Source organism: Mugil cephalus, chromosome 2 (genome assembly GCF_022458985.1).
Source record: "Mugil cephalus isolate CIBA_MC_2020 chromosome 2, CIBA_Mcephalus_1.1, whole genome shotgun sequence".
In the NCBI taxonomy this organism is placed as follows: Eukaryota; Metazoa; Chordata; class Actinopteri; order Mugiliformes; family Mugilidae; genus Mugil; species Mugil cephalus.
Genome location: NC_061771.1, coordinates 22,342,863 through 22,358,317, shown reverse-complemented (window position 1 = coordinate 22,358,317; position 15,455 = coordinate 22,342,863). Strand labels below are relative to the sequence as shown.

Below are 15,455 nucleotides of genomic sequence, written 5' to 3'. Positions count from 1 at the left end.
TAATATAAACTGCTTACAAATAACTGAACAGGTGTGAAGCAGCGAGCACCATATTTCCAGACTATACAAGTCAGGATGTTAAAGTGTGTCATTTAAAAATGCAGTAGCTATAAAGAATAAAGACCATTCAAGACCATTAAATTAGATTTTGAGCACTGGCTGAACATTAAGTAACACTCGATGCCGCCTAGTCTTAGATAAAGCTAAAATAACTAATTGCATTAATTGTGTTTCTTCTGATTTTTGTTACAGACGAGTCCGAGAGCAAAGAAGAGGATGAAGAAGCCAAACTGAATGCTGCAGTCAGGTAAACCAGATCAGGTCATTAAGCACCTGTTCAGATACGGAGGAAGATTTGTTTACGAAACAGAAACTGCTTTGGAGGATACACACCCACACGTAGCAAAGAATTACTCACTGCATACAGGAATATGTGTGACGCAGCTGAGGAACAGTTTAGGGAGTTTCTGATGCATCCTAAAGGCACATCAGGCATGGACGTAGAGGGTATTTGAACCAGTGACATTATGAATCTGAAGCTGCATCTCGAACCACTAAGATACTTTGTGTGTGAGTAGTTTAAAATATGAGCACATGAGGCCGCAATTAATCCTGATTACACTTGCATTACGGATCAACAAATTAAAAGTATTTCCTTGGAAAGGTAAAGAATTGTTTTATTACATTACATCGGACCAGGAGATCGATGTATTAGTGAGGAAAGGTTTTTATTTAAAATGCGTTTTATATTTAGTGAAAGTATGCTACTTAAAGTTTGTTTTTAAAAATCACACTGAAGACGTCTTTCTCATAGTTCTTTGACATTGGTGAGTTAATTTTTCAGGTTTATGAGAAAGAAAGGGCCCTTCCTAATTATATTCGTTATTTTTGTTAAACTAATATATTTCCCTTTCTTAAGGGATTTGCCATATATCTGGTGGGGTCTGAAAACAATTTGGGAAAAACTAAAAAAATTTATTGCAAACCTAGAAAGTTAAACACCAGATGTCCTCACACCACAATGAAAGACAATACCAAAAAAACAACAAAACAGAAACGTATCACAACAAGGAGACATACGACATCCAGTGTTTTCGGAAGCATCGTGGCCGACGCGTTTCACTTCTTTCCTGGCAACTACTCCTAGCATTAATTGTTTTAATATTTGTAAATGTTGACCATAGACGCCCAAAGAGGAGTTCAGAAAATATGATTACCAATACTTTAGAAATCTTGTGCCAGGAAATATTCACTTTTGCTCAGGTAATGACTAAATAATCACGGTAATGATTGGCATCCTGGGAAATGTAATGTTTTGATGATTCATTTTACCTGCAGCAGTGCGCCTGCTGCTGCTGAAACAGACGATGGTGCTCCACACGCTACAGGAAATGGAGTGGCCTCTGAGGTAAGTAACTCACACGCACGTTGTCTTGGTATGTGTAGTGCTTTCTAAGAGGACAATAACACTGTTGTTGTTATGGCCCTTTTAGAAACGTATTCAGTGTGTTTGCATGCACATCTTAATTGAGCTGCGCTCGAAATTCAACTTTCTGAATGTGGCCCTCGTCCCAGTTTACATGCAGCGGAGAAAATTGAATAACTGACGGGAACATGTTCTCCTCCTCCACACTAGGTGGCGATATGTGTCTTTTCAGCATGTTAATACCATGTTAATACGGCCCCCTTTCCGGATGACCTATTATCTCATATAATGAACAAGAGTCATACGGCAGACCAGTGTTTCAACCCGCAACCAGATGGATAATAGTTCACTTTTTTAAAATTTCGCATGTAATGTACGTCCTACTTCCGGTGCAGATACGATGTGTGCCATCCCTCAGATGGTTCTTCTACTGCGACCAGCTCTTGGATGTTTTAGTTCTGTGGTCACATGCCGGCACCGCGGTTGTAGAACATGCGCACACACATTGCCCTGTTGTAGTCTGATTGAGCGTATACATGCCGGAAAAATACAAGTTGCAATCGCATTATCTGGGTATCTTAATCAGATAAGAACTCAGATTTTAGTCGGAGTACCGTGTTTACACACGCTTAAGTTGTCCATTTCGAGTCCAATTAAGGGAATAATTAGTTTTTTCAGGTGCATGTAAACGCACTGTGTGTTTGTAGCTGTCTCATCCTTTTTTTTTTTTCTTGTTCTGGACTTTAAGGGCACAGGTGAAGCTGCAGGCGAGGATGCTGACAGCGACAGCGACAGTGACGATGACGACGACGATGTCCGCGTCACCATCGGCGACATAAAAACTGGAGCACCGCAATACGCGTAGGTTCCAGTCACGTTTTGATATGTTACTGGTAGTTCCTTTATTTGTTGGCGTCTTTTAAATAACCTCTTGAGTTGATGCTCACAGGGTTTAATGGTTTTCTTTACCCTCCAGGCCTTATGGAGCTCCACCTGTCAACCTCAACATAAAGACACCAGGCTCCAGACCTTACGGACAAGGTAGCGCACACTATTACTTAAACCAAGTTCTGCTAAAAACAGTATAATAATTCTGCTTTTTGTGTATATTGAAAAGAAAAACGTCACACGTTATGTTGTTTATTTTCAGTTGCAGCGAAGCTAAAGGGCGTAGATCTCGACGCACCTGGAAATATAAATGGCGTTCCTGTGCTGGAGGTGGACATGGAGTTGTTCGAAGAGAAACCCTGGAGGAAGCCAGGTGTGTGTCGTTGATTGTGAAGCTAAAAATTAAACAAACCTGGGTCAAATGTGCCCCTCAGTCATAATTCTGTGGCTCCAAAATAAAAGCTGTTTTTTTAATGTATGGTTTGCATAAGTAGAATATTAATTATAGATAATATTTCATAAACGTATTGCAGGTAGCAGTATCTATGCAAGACTCATGTATATACCAATAAATATGACCTAACATCTAATAATAGTAACAGCTGTTATTGTATTAAATATGCTACTGGGCTGATATGAAGTGTTTGACAAAACGTACATGTTTTTTCTTTCTGCAGGAGCCGACCTGTCCGACTACTTCAACTACGGCTTCAATGAAGACACGTGGAAGGCGTACTGTGAGAAACAGAAGAGGCTGCGTATGGGCCTGGAGGTCTCAACGGTCGGCTCAGTGACGAGCAAGATCACCGTGAGATACTTTTACTCTTTGTTCCATTTCCTTCCTTCCTTCCTTCCTTCCTTCCTTCCTTCCTTCCTTCCTTCATTCGTTCTACATTTCACCAGCTTTGTTGTTTTCTCCGTAAGCATCTAATCACAGCAGTTTTCCAAATTCCCTGTTTTTTTTTATGTCAGAGAATCAATAGAAAAGTAAAGTGGAGGTTTTAATTTGATATGTCTGTCACCTGTATTTCTACATTATTGTAAAACCTTTGTGCAACAACTTTGTGTGGTGATGGATTTGTCCCGGATTGTTCAGTTTATGAATGTGATCCACAAATTATCTTCAGAAGAGTCTGTGCATGTCTAGATCTGTACTGCTTCATTTATTAATCTCAGCACAATAAGCAACTTTGCTACACAACACGAAGCATTTGGAAAGTTTTGTCCACTAAAATATAGATAAAGTTTGTTCAAACAAGATGGCGGTCCTTAAACAGTTAATGGACAGATCTTGGACAATTTATTTTTACAATAGACAGTGGACATTTGCAACTTTTGTGTAGCACCCTTGAGTGTTTACATTCTACAAAAATGTTATTTTATGCCTATTTCCTGTTTGTTTAGTTTTTTTCCCCATATTCAAATTACCGCAATAACACAAATATGGCATTCAGCTCCAAACAGCAGCAGCCTGTGGAGTTCATATATAGGGAAACTAAACATGAGGCGGTTCAGACATCGAATTCTATACATAAATGTGTGTAATTGAATAAAGTAACAGCGAATAAATCGAATTTATAGTAAACAGTTGACTTTCAATCTAATTTTGCTACCTAGCGCTTATTAAGTTTAGTTTGAAGTCTTTTCCTCCAGGTTTTGACCAACTCTCTTTATGTAAATGTAAATCTCTGTGGTCTAAAAAATCACAAACATCAGGGTTTAAAAAGTAGCACTAACGTAAACAAAAGTAGCTTCTCGTGCTACGTTGAGTTGAGAGCAGAGCAGGTGAGCGTCCGTTGTGCGTCTAAGGGCTGAGGAGGAGACGCAGGGAGAAATGGGGAAAACAACGTAAACATAAGTTGTTTGAAACATGTAAAAATATTTCCAATTCGTTATGAGACCATAACAGAACAGGTTTCTGGACTCTGACATCCCACTAGTTAGAAATTTCAAAGTTAAAAAAAAAAAACAAAACAAAAAAAAAAACAAATGGATGGAAAATATTTCCAATTCGTTATGAGACCATAGGGGAGTAAATTAGACCCTAGCGAGCTGCCATAGTGTTAACATTGTATGGGAAACACTGCATTAAAAAAGTAAATAACATTTAAATTGTGACAATTCAGTGTTATTCCGGGAAAGGTTTGGACCTGGCATCAATGTGGACGTTACTAAGACAACAACTCTTACAAAAATAATGCTCAGTCTGTATATAGTATATATGGTGTTCACTCTAGTTATATTCTTGTACATAATCTTGTATCTATAGTATCAGTAACAGCATTCATTCATTCATTCATTCATTCATTGAATAGGCAGCTCCTCTACTTCCAGCATCATGTGTAGTTGTAGAACATCAGTTCACAGTTTTCATCTACAGTCTCCAGTTGTGTATATCTGTATGTTGTCATGTAGTAGGTGAAGTAGCGCAGCAGTAGCTGCAGTTATAGTAAAGTTATTGTGTGTGTATTTCACACCTCTGTGTGTTTCTAAGTGACGATGAACGCGATTTGAATCTGGAGTAACAAACCCGCCGTGTCTTTGTCGTAGGTGCAGCAGGGACGGACAGGTAATGAAAAGGACAGTTTGCCTGTTCACACCTCCAAGCCAGACTTCACTTCTCCTGTCAGCCTGTACAAGTCTGCAGTCAGTCAGGTCACCAGGTAACACATCTGCTTTTACCTTTTCTTGTTAAGAACCAGGGGTAAAACACACTAGCAGCATTCAATAGAAATAAAAATGTAAGTAAATAAACTATGATGTGTTGGGGTGGATGAGTCTACTAGTACATGTGGAGTAAAGGGTAAAATTAACTGGCCATCGTCAGAGGAAGGAAGATGAACACATTTTACTCATGGTCGGCCGACAAATGCTGGTTATCTGATAAAAGAAAACATGTGGTATGATAAGTTGTTGAACCTCATCCTGCTCAGACACTATTTAGACTCGTAAAGACAAAAACACACCTGACCACCACCGTGCCTGTGGTTAAAGTATAGGTCACCTTCCCATGGGCTGTATGTGTGTGCTTGTGTGTGTTAGTCGTTACTCTCATCACCCCTGTCCTTTGTTTCAAAATGGTAGGATCTCTCCCCCTCAGTGGACTGGCCCGCCTGATCAGGACATGTTCTATTATACGTAAGTGGGCATGGCCTTGTCCCTGCAAGGTTCAACGAGCCTGATGGGAAATGTGTAGATGTTAAAAAGGGGGCCTGCTGTTTTTCTTTTTTCTTTTATTTCTATTTTGCTTTTTTGTTTTTTTTTTGTTTTTTTTTACTTGACCACAAAACAAGAACATCTGGTTCTACATCCAGGTTCCTAAACTTTTCCTTATTTCCTCTGTGCTCTCGGGAGCTGATGCATCGTCAGCGGCCGTTCTTCGCTCCGTCCGGCCGCTCTTGTGATTTCATTATCTCAGGAACATTTTGAAGGAATTTCCCTCAAATTTGGCACAAACGTTGACTTGCACTCAATAATGAGCTAATGTGATTTTGGTGGTCAAAGGTCCCTGTCACTTCACATCTCTCCCATTATTGTGAACGCTGGCACAAAAGTTCACTCGGGCTCAAGCCTCTAAGGTTGTTTTTGACCTCACAGGACGTATATGTAGAGATATATATGTCCTTATATCAAGAGTTCATGCAGTAATTATGACGAAATCTTAAACAAATGCCCAGTTTTACCAAACGTTGAAGTAACTTCATATCCAAAAGTTCAAATGCCAACTTCACTTCACATCAAGATATCAAGATGAAAAGAAGTCAATTACGGTTTCATCTATTTTGTCATATTTAAACATATTTAAACTGCTTTGTCTGCAATGTCAACAGCAGCGCAACCAACTACCATAATAATAATAATTATAATAATAAAAATAATAATAACTATTCTGCACAACTTTTTTTCCCCTCTCTTTCATAAAAAGCTAAAATTGGGGACAGTTTTCATGTCATATCATAATAATAATAATAATAATAATAATAAATATACTGGTATTTGTATGAACCTGTTTACCGCCCAGCTCTGTCTTTTCTTGTGGTTTATTTGCCTTATGCCACATCTGCAAATAATGAGTTAAACCTTTAGAAAGAGGCAGAAATGGAAATATATATTAAATGATGTGATTTTGTGGTGACTGTAACACACATTTGTGTTTTCCTAAAGTTATCATTTTAGCCTTAGTTTCAGTGGGATGTTGAGTTATGACATGACTCGTTTAAGGGTGTTTGAACAGGTTTCTGGACTCTGACATCCCACTAGTTAGAAATTTAAAAAACAAAAAACAAATGGATGGAGGTTTTAAATCCTCCCCAGAGAAGAGATGGTGGTGGGTCTTAGAGCTACGCTCATAAATAAGCTTGGCCTCCGTTTTGTCTGATTCTACCTTTTTACCTGTTTACCTGAGGGATCTGTTTCAGGATTTGTTTTAATGTGTTAAATGTGCTGAACTGTAACTTCTTCAAAAGTGCTGTAGCAGCCGAACCTCTATGCTGCTGTATTTACTGTATTAGTCGTTGTAAAGCTGTGCAGCTTGTGATGTGCGACTCCAGTGATAGTCATAGACTTTAGTTTCACTCAGATTTGTAGTTAATGTATATATTTTTGCTTATAGTTTACATGTGCACATAGATGGAGTCTACCTGAACGTGTCCCTCGGTTTGGATGCTGCTCGGTGCCTTGATGTCTCTCGTTTCTTCTCGGTTTCTCTAGGAAGACGAGCGGCACCATAGACGTGATCGGTGGACAGACGGCCACGATCAGCCGGGTGGAGGGACGGCGCAGACACAACCTGGAAGGAAACAATATCCAGGTACCTGATGAGAACTCACCCTCCAGAGGAAAATATACTTTGCACTGAAATTATTGAAAATATTACAGTTTATGTGTGTGTTTTTACAAACACTGGCATATAAAGAGTTAAAATACTGATATGAATCCAACGTTTAGTATTTATGATCAGGAATTAAGTTGATTTATTACTTATATAGAACAAAAAGAATGAAAATATGTTGCTTTTATGGCATTTTATATCTTAATGGTAACAACCTACTACATATTATTTATAAAAATACAAAAATTAAAATGAATTGAAATGAAGTGAATCAAATAGTTGGTGTTTATGATCAGGGCTGAAGCTGATTAAAATATTTATATAAAAAATGTGAGTTAAAGTCTGTGTGTCCTGTGTCGTCCTGAGCAGGTGATCTCTGAGCACTCGACGTCCGAGGCTGAACCCGCTCCCGCTAAGATGCCCACGTTCTTCCCTCCTGGACCACTTCCTCCGAACATCCCCCCGCCTCCATTTCTCCCTCCGCCACCAACCGTCAGCACTGCACCCCCGCTCATCCCCCCGCCCAGTGAGCTGAGCTTCCTCTCTGTTTCTCTGCGTTTATATCTTCTGTATGTTCTGGTTTCACTCAGTTCACCGTCTCTCTTTGTTCTTTGTCTCGCAGGGCTGCCCATCACCGTCCCTCCTCCTGGTTTTCCTCCTCCACCGAGTGGGCCTCCTCCTTCTATTATCCCCACCATGGACAGGTGACACACTTGTACACACAAAAGACACTCACATTTATTTTTTTTTTTACCTATAGAGGATCTGCGTTGATGTCACTGCTGCCTGGAGCTTTTCAAATCTGTCAGTTCAGTCAGTCTTACAACAGCTTTTTATTTAGTTTTACTATTTAGATACTATTAAAGCCAATGATTCAAACTAATGCTGCTAATCTCCATGTTCAACTATCACCTTCTGCCGTTCAATGGCCGTAACCATGGAGACTAGACTTGCTGTGACGTCTTATAATTCTGATTCAAGAACAAACTTTAAAGTAATTTATAAACTTTAATTGATTATTCTAGGATTTAGTTGTAAACCTTACAACCCTAGAGTTACTGTAGAGAAGAGTCTGCCGCATGGCTTTTCCCCATTAACTGTTGGCACGTGTGGTCATTGCAGTGGTGCACACACAACAACAACAAACACACACCACAACGCATGTAATGTGTTTTGCATTTCTCTGGTTCTGCAGTGGTCATCCTGGAGGTTATGATGGACGCTCCGTCCCTCCGTACCCCTTCCCTCAAGGTAACGCCCCATCTTGTTTAACGGGTACAGCTTCATTGATAAAATGCGAGATTAGAAGAGATGTGTAGTAATTTGTGTTAAAATTTGAATATTTGAGCACTTAACTCTTATCTCGTTACCTCTTTCCAGGTGCTTATCCTCCACCCATGGCTGGAGGCGTGCCTCCTCCATGGCCCCCGTTGATGGACAACTCCAAACCGTGGGACTACTATTCTCGCCGGGACGACAAGCGAGACAAGGAGAGAGAAAGACCCCGAGAGAGGACACACGAGCGGGAGAGAGAGAGGGAGCACAGCCCTTCAGCCATGAGCTACACGAGGTGAGAGGAACCAGAACACATGAGAAAACATCCTAAAACATTTAGTTTTAGGTTTTATTGCAGCTTATTCTGCTTCATTTAAACCCAACGTCATCATTAGTGGACACTTTAGTCTGCCATCTAGTGGTAGCAAAGGGTCAATACACAAGTCGGTGGAAACATGATAACAGGTGGATTCATTCTACAGACGATCACAGGACAAAAGTGGACGAGGAACAAAACCACATCAAATTCTACAGTTAAAACTTATTTATTTATGCTTATTAGCATTTCTAGTTTGATACGACGCGTAAATTTAATACATTTTATCAATATTGATGAACTACAACCTCCATAATTACCAAGTACTTGTTTGAGGACGTTGGGACTTTGGGACGTTGGGACAGTTTTGATTTTTCCTAGTCATGTACAGGTATTAAAATAAATTAAAAAATATTCATGTTTCCAAGACTGTTACCACTGTTCAGTTTTCTAAAACATAAAATTATGAATTTCTTATAAAAAAAAAGGCATCCGTCTGTGTTTTTTTGTTTCTTTTTTTAAGCTACAGTGTCTGTGTGAGATGTATAGTAGAGATAGAAGAGATAGTAGAAATAGATAGATAGATAGATAGATAGATAGATGATCATAGATGGATGATCAACTACAATAAAAAAAATGTGCACTGAATTTATCTGGTCTTAACTTATTTATACGAGCTACATTACCAAACTTTAATCTTCTGGAAATTATTTGGTGACATTATAATAATATAATTTATTTACAAATTAGATTTTTTTTTTAACTGAGAAGTCTGTTAAAGTCTGGAAAAAGTTTGGTGTGTAGAAACCCTGTCTTTTTTCTTTTCTTTTTTTAATGAACATAGTTTATTGGCATTTTGATAATCATCACAAAACGTTGCATAAACACGAGCTGTTCCAATACTGAAACCCTCCACCCAGGTCCAAAAAAGACATTGTATCACGCAGCCATAAGGTGGATGATGGAGGCGACGGGTTCTTCTTCTTCATAGTAGTAGAAGTAGTAGTAGAAGTATTCTACGTTGAGCTGTTAATGAAGTAAATGAAATGTTTGCTTGTCTTACAGACATATTTTTGCCAGTTTGTTGTTGTACCAAAAATATCAATCTGTGGAAATGGTTCTATTTTTTGTTCTGATATCACTGAAATTATTGTGAAAAAGTGTCCCAGTCTTCCCTTGGCCTCATGCAGCCTTGTTGTGTCTCTGCAGTGACGAGGAGCGGTACCGTTACCGCGAGTATCAGGAGCGTGGTTACGGAGAGCGCCACCGCGACCGGTCGAGCCGAGAGAAGGAGGAAAGACACAGAGAGAGGCGGCACAGAGAGAAAGAAGAGGGACGCCACAAGTCTTCTCGCAGGTATTTTAAGGAGACGACAACATGTCCCTCTGAGGGGCTGTCATTTATTTATTTTTTTTATCGATCTTCTCTTTTGTAACCGACTTCTGTGTTAGATTTCTGTACCGACAGCGTGTGGTGTTGTTTACCCGTCTGCCCTGCTCTTCATTGCTCTTTATTGGTAAAGTGTAAAGTCCTCTAGGGTGATGTTTGCCAAACACGCAGTTTAAAAAAAAAAAAAATAATTGTGTGATTTCACCATTTCCCAGAGCTACTATCAGTTATTAGTTCATTCCCAGTCAACACATTTACTTTTATTGGTTAAATTACCAGGGCAAAGTTTTTAAAAAGTTGCTGACACACTGTGTTTGGCCATGAAAGTATATCAGGTTATTTATTTATTTATTTTTGTGCCTCTCCACCTTCTCTCAACCTTCATCTTCTGCCAAATCTCCCCCTCTTCCTCCCCTTTGTCATCTGCCAACTTGCTGTCGTTCTCTTTGTCCTCTCGTCCCTTCTCCATTTCCCGTCCTTCTCTCTTCTCTTCTGACCTTATATCGATCTCCCCATCTTCCTTTGTCTCGTCTTCTATTCTCTGCCCTTTACTTCCTCCCCCCCTCGTTACCTCTCCTCCTCTCTTCTCCTCTGCCCTTTCCGCCGTCTCAATCTCTCCCCCATTAGCAGCAGTAGCAGGAGGAGGCACGACAGCGAGGAAGGCGACAGTCACCGGAGGCACAAACACAAGAAGAGCAAGAGGAGCAAGGAGGGCAAAGAGGCCAGCGAGGAGATCAGCGCAGACCAAGAGAACCAGGACGGCATGGAGTAGTGACCACAACCGCCCCCGCCCCCGCCCCCGTCCTCTCCCTCTGTTCGTCTCCACGGCTACAAAGAGAGAAAACCAGCGAGAGACCGACGAAACCAGAAGAGAGTTGCTGTCACTCCCGTCTCCATCAATCTCCATCCTCCTCCATCCCACTGTCGTCCATCCTCACCGTCACTTCAGAATTGATGGAGCAGAGAAGCAGGTGATGGGACGGACGGTCGCCCTCCCTCCCTCCCTCCCTCCTTCCTCCCTCCTCATCATCATCATCATCATCATCGTTCTTCCCGTCAGTAGCCGACACCGGACAGAGCATCAATCAACCACGTTTCCCAGCCCGGGTCCTCGGAGCAGTACAATTAGATCATGCTCAGAGATTTCACTGTACATTCAGGATGATTCGCGGAATTTTCTCTTTCTTTCTGTTGTTTGTTTTTCGTTGTCCTTATGTTCTCGTCCTGTACGACCTTTATAGAGAGCTGTGTGTTGAGTTCAATTAAAAAAAAAAAAACACTTTTGATAAGATGTTGTTTTGTGGCCTTTTTTCTATAAACAAATAGTCGGTTAAGAATGATGATGATGAAAGAACCATTAGTTCAGGGGAGATAAAGAGACCACAGGACTTTGTTTGAGGAGGACATGTTTTATAATATGAAATGGGAGGAACTGTAGATGTACTTGGATCATTTTGTAATAATTGTGCAGGGACATCATTTCAATAGTTACACTATTAACTCCTATGTAGTGAGTTATATTTTTGCTGAGAATCAGAGACATAGATTGATATAAAAGCAGCATGTGCTTATTTATTGTATGAATGATGGTGTGTGAGGGGGCGAAAAAATACAATACGTACATAACAACCTCTGCATGTTTGCATGCTGCATGTGATCGGATCAGCTTTGGCTCAAACGGGTCAAAGTCCCCCCCTTTGTCCTCACCCTGGATTGTTTACTTTAGTTACATGAGCGGACCCCGACTACATAGATAAGCTGCAGGCAGAGGTTTGTGAGGACCAAACGTAGCGGGAGCCGCTGAAAGACGCCTTTGAGCAAACTAGAGAAGATCCGTCCGAGGAGATGAAGTGCGTTGTTGCTGCCGCCGCCGCCGTCGTGCTGCTGAGTCTGGTCTCGCTGGGACGCTCTGCTCCTCTCCTAGGCTGCGACAGTATCGTAAAACCAATAACCGTCAGCAAAGAAGAAGTAAGTTCTGTGACAGTTTGCAAAGTCGATACAAAGTTTATTTGAAGTTAGAAGCCTGGAATATTTTTATCAGATACAGTCCAATGCTGAAAAGTCCCAAATGCAAAATGCAAACTTAGACTCCATGATACTCATTTTATTTTATTTGTTAACATAATTCAGTTCTAATTCTTTAGGAAACAGTAAAGTTCCATGAATGTTACCTTATTAATTTCTCTGTTTATCTGTAGGTAACATTTCTGTATGTTCACCTGACCTTCTGCACCACACTCTTTCCCCTTGCAGTGTAATTAAAATCCGTTTTTATTCCTAGAAAGTATTCATTGTAAGGAATAACTGTGCACAGTGTGGGTGACATGCTGCGTATATATCGTGTGCGGTGTTTTCCTTCCAGACTTTGGGTGAGTGGCTGTACGTCGGGTCGAGCTCCAACGTCCCCGGGAGCCGCTCCCTGGGACACCTGCTGACCAGCGTCTGGTTCAACATCACCGAGAACAGCGAGAGCAACATCCTGGACGTTCTCCAGGTCCAGAGGACGTAAGGCCGCCACGAGACCGCGTCGTTAACTCTTTACACGCATCAGCTGTCGCGAAAGATGCAACTGAATCTGTTATTCAGTTGAGGTCGTTTGAACCTTTGTCTGTGTCTTAACATGAGTCCGTTGACAATGACTGGCAGGCGGATCATTTGATAAGTGGGTGTTTCAATAACCCATAGAGATTTTGAGTGGAAACTGGGGGCACTCAGACATGCTGAAAGAATGCAAAGATACAAAATATTTATGAGGGGTTAGAGGCTCAGCATAGGTCTGACTGGGAGGGAAACCTTCAAGATTGCAACTTTGTAGTCACTAAACCTTTGGAGATAGCAGGTGAATGAGTGTGGAGGAAAGCAAACACAGTAAGCTAGCTAATACATGAAGCACGTTCAACACGCATATGGTCATTTGATTGGTTTACACTGTTAATATGATGTTACAGCAGCTTTAAGGGTGCAAACATAACACAACACTTGGTTCTTTTCTCTTCACAGATATGGAGAATGTTCAGCAATGAAATACAACGTGATCTTTGAAGACAGCGCGATGATAATTGGTGAGTGGCGAGCAACCACGGGGGAGTTATTTTAAACGGAGACTCGTGTTGATAGTTTGCATGTGTGTGTTCTGCACAGAGCAACCTTTCTACCTGAAGGACGTCTTCCTGACCACTGACTGCGCCGACTGTCTGGTCATCTTCGAAGAAGTTGTCTCTGGGCAAAATGAGTTCACCTCTCTTCTCCTGTTCAGTGAGAAACCGCCGCTTATCAGTCCTAAAACAAAGCACATCACAAAACAGAGCACAATTTTTGTAAAAATGCCTTATATCCTTATATTCTTACGTCTTTGTTCTCCAGGCCGGGGAAAGACGGCCTCACCTGACACCCTGGAGCTGTTCAAGAAACAAGCTGAATGCCTCCGGATGCCGTCGCCCATAATCCTTGACCCAAACTACGGTGAGAATTTGAACACGTTTCCTCGTCTCCACCATGTCCACACCCTCCAGAGCTGTTGGGTTCATTCCTAATGTTTCTGTGCACAGACATGTGTCCTGCTGACATCCAACCGGTCGAAGGGCTCAGTGCGCTCAACTCCTTATTACAGACCAAGATGCTTCGATTCGCAAGAATCCTGGATTTCTTTTTTGACATGTTTGTGAACTGATCATATTTTGTAAGATTAAACATTAAATTAGAGCGTTTGTGTTATTTCAATGTGTGAGGCATAACTGTACGAAATTTAACATTTTGGGCGACACCCAGCTACACTTAGGAAAATGTTTCTGTTTGTATTTGTGAGGATTTGAGAAAGGAAGTGAAGAGGCCGAAAAACAGGATGCACAGAAGAACAAACAAGAAATCTTGCTGGGAGCAAATAATTACAACTGACAGATACATCTACTTGAATTAAAGATAAAAAATATAAATTCTGAAATATGGTAGACGAGTAAATCTGTGTAAAATGAACGATCCACAACATATATCATGTATTTACTCTACTCGTCCATATTTTATCAATAAGATGCAGTGAACTCTAACACAAATCTAAACAATCAGTAACACAATGAGACAGGGAAAAAGCAGAACAATGGAACGAAACAGGCAGGACATCACTAGGAATAAACAGACTTGAGCAGAAACTATGACCACAACCCTTGGGTAAACATACCCCAAAAAAACGACAAATTTCTGGCAGCAGAAGCGCCATAAAAATACCGTAAAATAACGGAAAATTACTTTCTCGTAAAAATACAGATATTTTCCATAATTAAAATACAGTTTGTACTGGTAATTTTAAAAAGACTTTGCCGTATTTTCAGGTTGTTTTAACGTTTAATTAGAAACATTTTCACATTTTAAAACAATTAAATCACCTAGAAATATGGTAAATAAATGTTGTATTACGAACAATAATGCTTAAATTTACAGAAATGTGCTGTCATTAATCGGTTTAAATTACATTATTTTATAGGAAGAAATTGTATAATAATTTATATTTGATGTAATACAACAGTATATGACACAAAATTATGTGTTTAATCTTTCAAAATACGTCAAAAAACTGTTGCAAAACTAGATATTTGGTTAGATTGCAATAATTTACTGTTAATTTTAGAAAACATCAAATGGATGTTTCATTGTTTTACAATGTTTTTAATGTTTAATTACAATCATTACATTTTACATTTTAAAATAATGAAATAAACCAATAAAGACGGCAAATTAACATTGTAATATGAATAATAATGCTCAAAGTTGGAGAAATGTGCTCTTATTAGTTGTTTTAAAGGCATTATTTTATTTAAAAGGGCTGCAGGCCTATTAGATTAGATGTAATATAACATTATACAACAATAATTTGATCTTTTCAAAACATGAGAAAAAATGAGACCAAGCTGAACAAGAACAGCTACAATTTCCTATTCTCTGTATTTTTATTCAACTGTAGCAGGTAACCATTACTACAGCAATATTCAAAAAAATCTATTCAATTAAAATGACTGGTTCTGAAACAAAAAAAACAAAAACAAAATTCAACTGAACTGGTAATGAAAGAAAAAAGTTTAAAAAAAATAAATAAATAAATAGTTCAGTTACCAATTTACGTACAAGTCATCATACCTCCACAACACTGATTAGAAACTTGGTGAAACGTCACTGGAAATAAATCCATACTCTATACCAGGGGTCGGCAGCCCTCAACACTCAAAGAGCCATTTGGAAGGAAAACACTGGGAGCCACAAACCCCCTTTGACATCTAAAATGAAGTTACACTGCATATATCGTTTTCACCTCTATGCTAGGTAGTGTGTTGCATTTATGA

General features: G+C 39.8%; 2 protein-coding genes across 2 annotated transcripts; both read left to right on the top strand.

The window, feature by feature from the left end:
* Window positions 1-233: 233 nt before the first annotated feature.
* fip1l1b (FIP1 like 1b (S. cerevisiae)) lies at window positions 234-11,414 on the top strand (the record flags this gene model as incomplete). Its single annotated transcript, XM_047577411.1, has 15 exons — window positions 234-307; window positions 1,339-1,408; window positions 2,175-2,287; window positions 2,403-2,467; window positions 2,577-2,687; window positions 2,992-3,122; window positions 4,865-4,977; window positions 5,399-5,452; window positions 7,025-7,124; window positions 7,515-7,671; window positions 7,768-7,849; window positions 8,341-8,396; window positions 8,526-8,715; window positions 9,946-10,092; window positions 10,753-11,414. Coding segments are annotated over 15 exons (1,608 nt in total), but the record flags the coding sequence as incomplete, so codon positions are not given.
* Window positions 11,415-11,892: 478 nt separating this feature from the next.
* Window positions 11,893-13,827, top strand: LOC125004300. The gene is made up of 6 exons (XM_047578810.1): window positions 11,893-12,093; window positions 12,488-12,630; window positions 13,126-13,187; window positions 13,267-13,380; window positions 13,489-13,587; window positions 13,674-13,827. Exons 1-6 carry the CDS (start codon window positions 11,971-11,973, stop codon window positions 13,793-13,795), a joined length of 663 nt encoding a protein of 220 aa, XP_047434766.1. The 5' UTR covers window positions 11,893-11,970; the 3' UTR covers window positions 13,796-13,827.
* Window positions 13,828-15,455: the final 1,628 nt, after the last annotated feature.

Bases quoted from the DNA above. Each gene is read 5' to 3' on its own strand.
- LOC125004300 (XM_047578810.1), top strand. From the start codon at position 11,971: ATGAAGTGCGTTGTTGCTGCCGCCGCCGCCGTCGTGCTGCTGAGTCTG. The intron at 12,094-12,487 runs GTAAGTTCTGTG...TTTTCCTTCCAG, and splicing joins TAACCGTCAGCAAAGAAGAA to ACTTTGGGTGAGTGGCTGTA. The intron at 12,631-13,125 runs GTAAGGCCGCCA...TTCTCTTCACAG, and splicing joins GTTCTCCAGGTCCAGAGGAC to ATATGGAGAATGTTCAGCAA.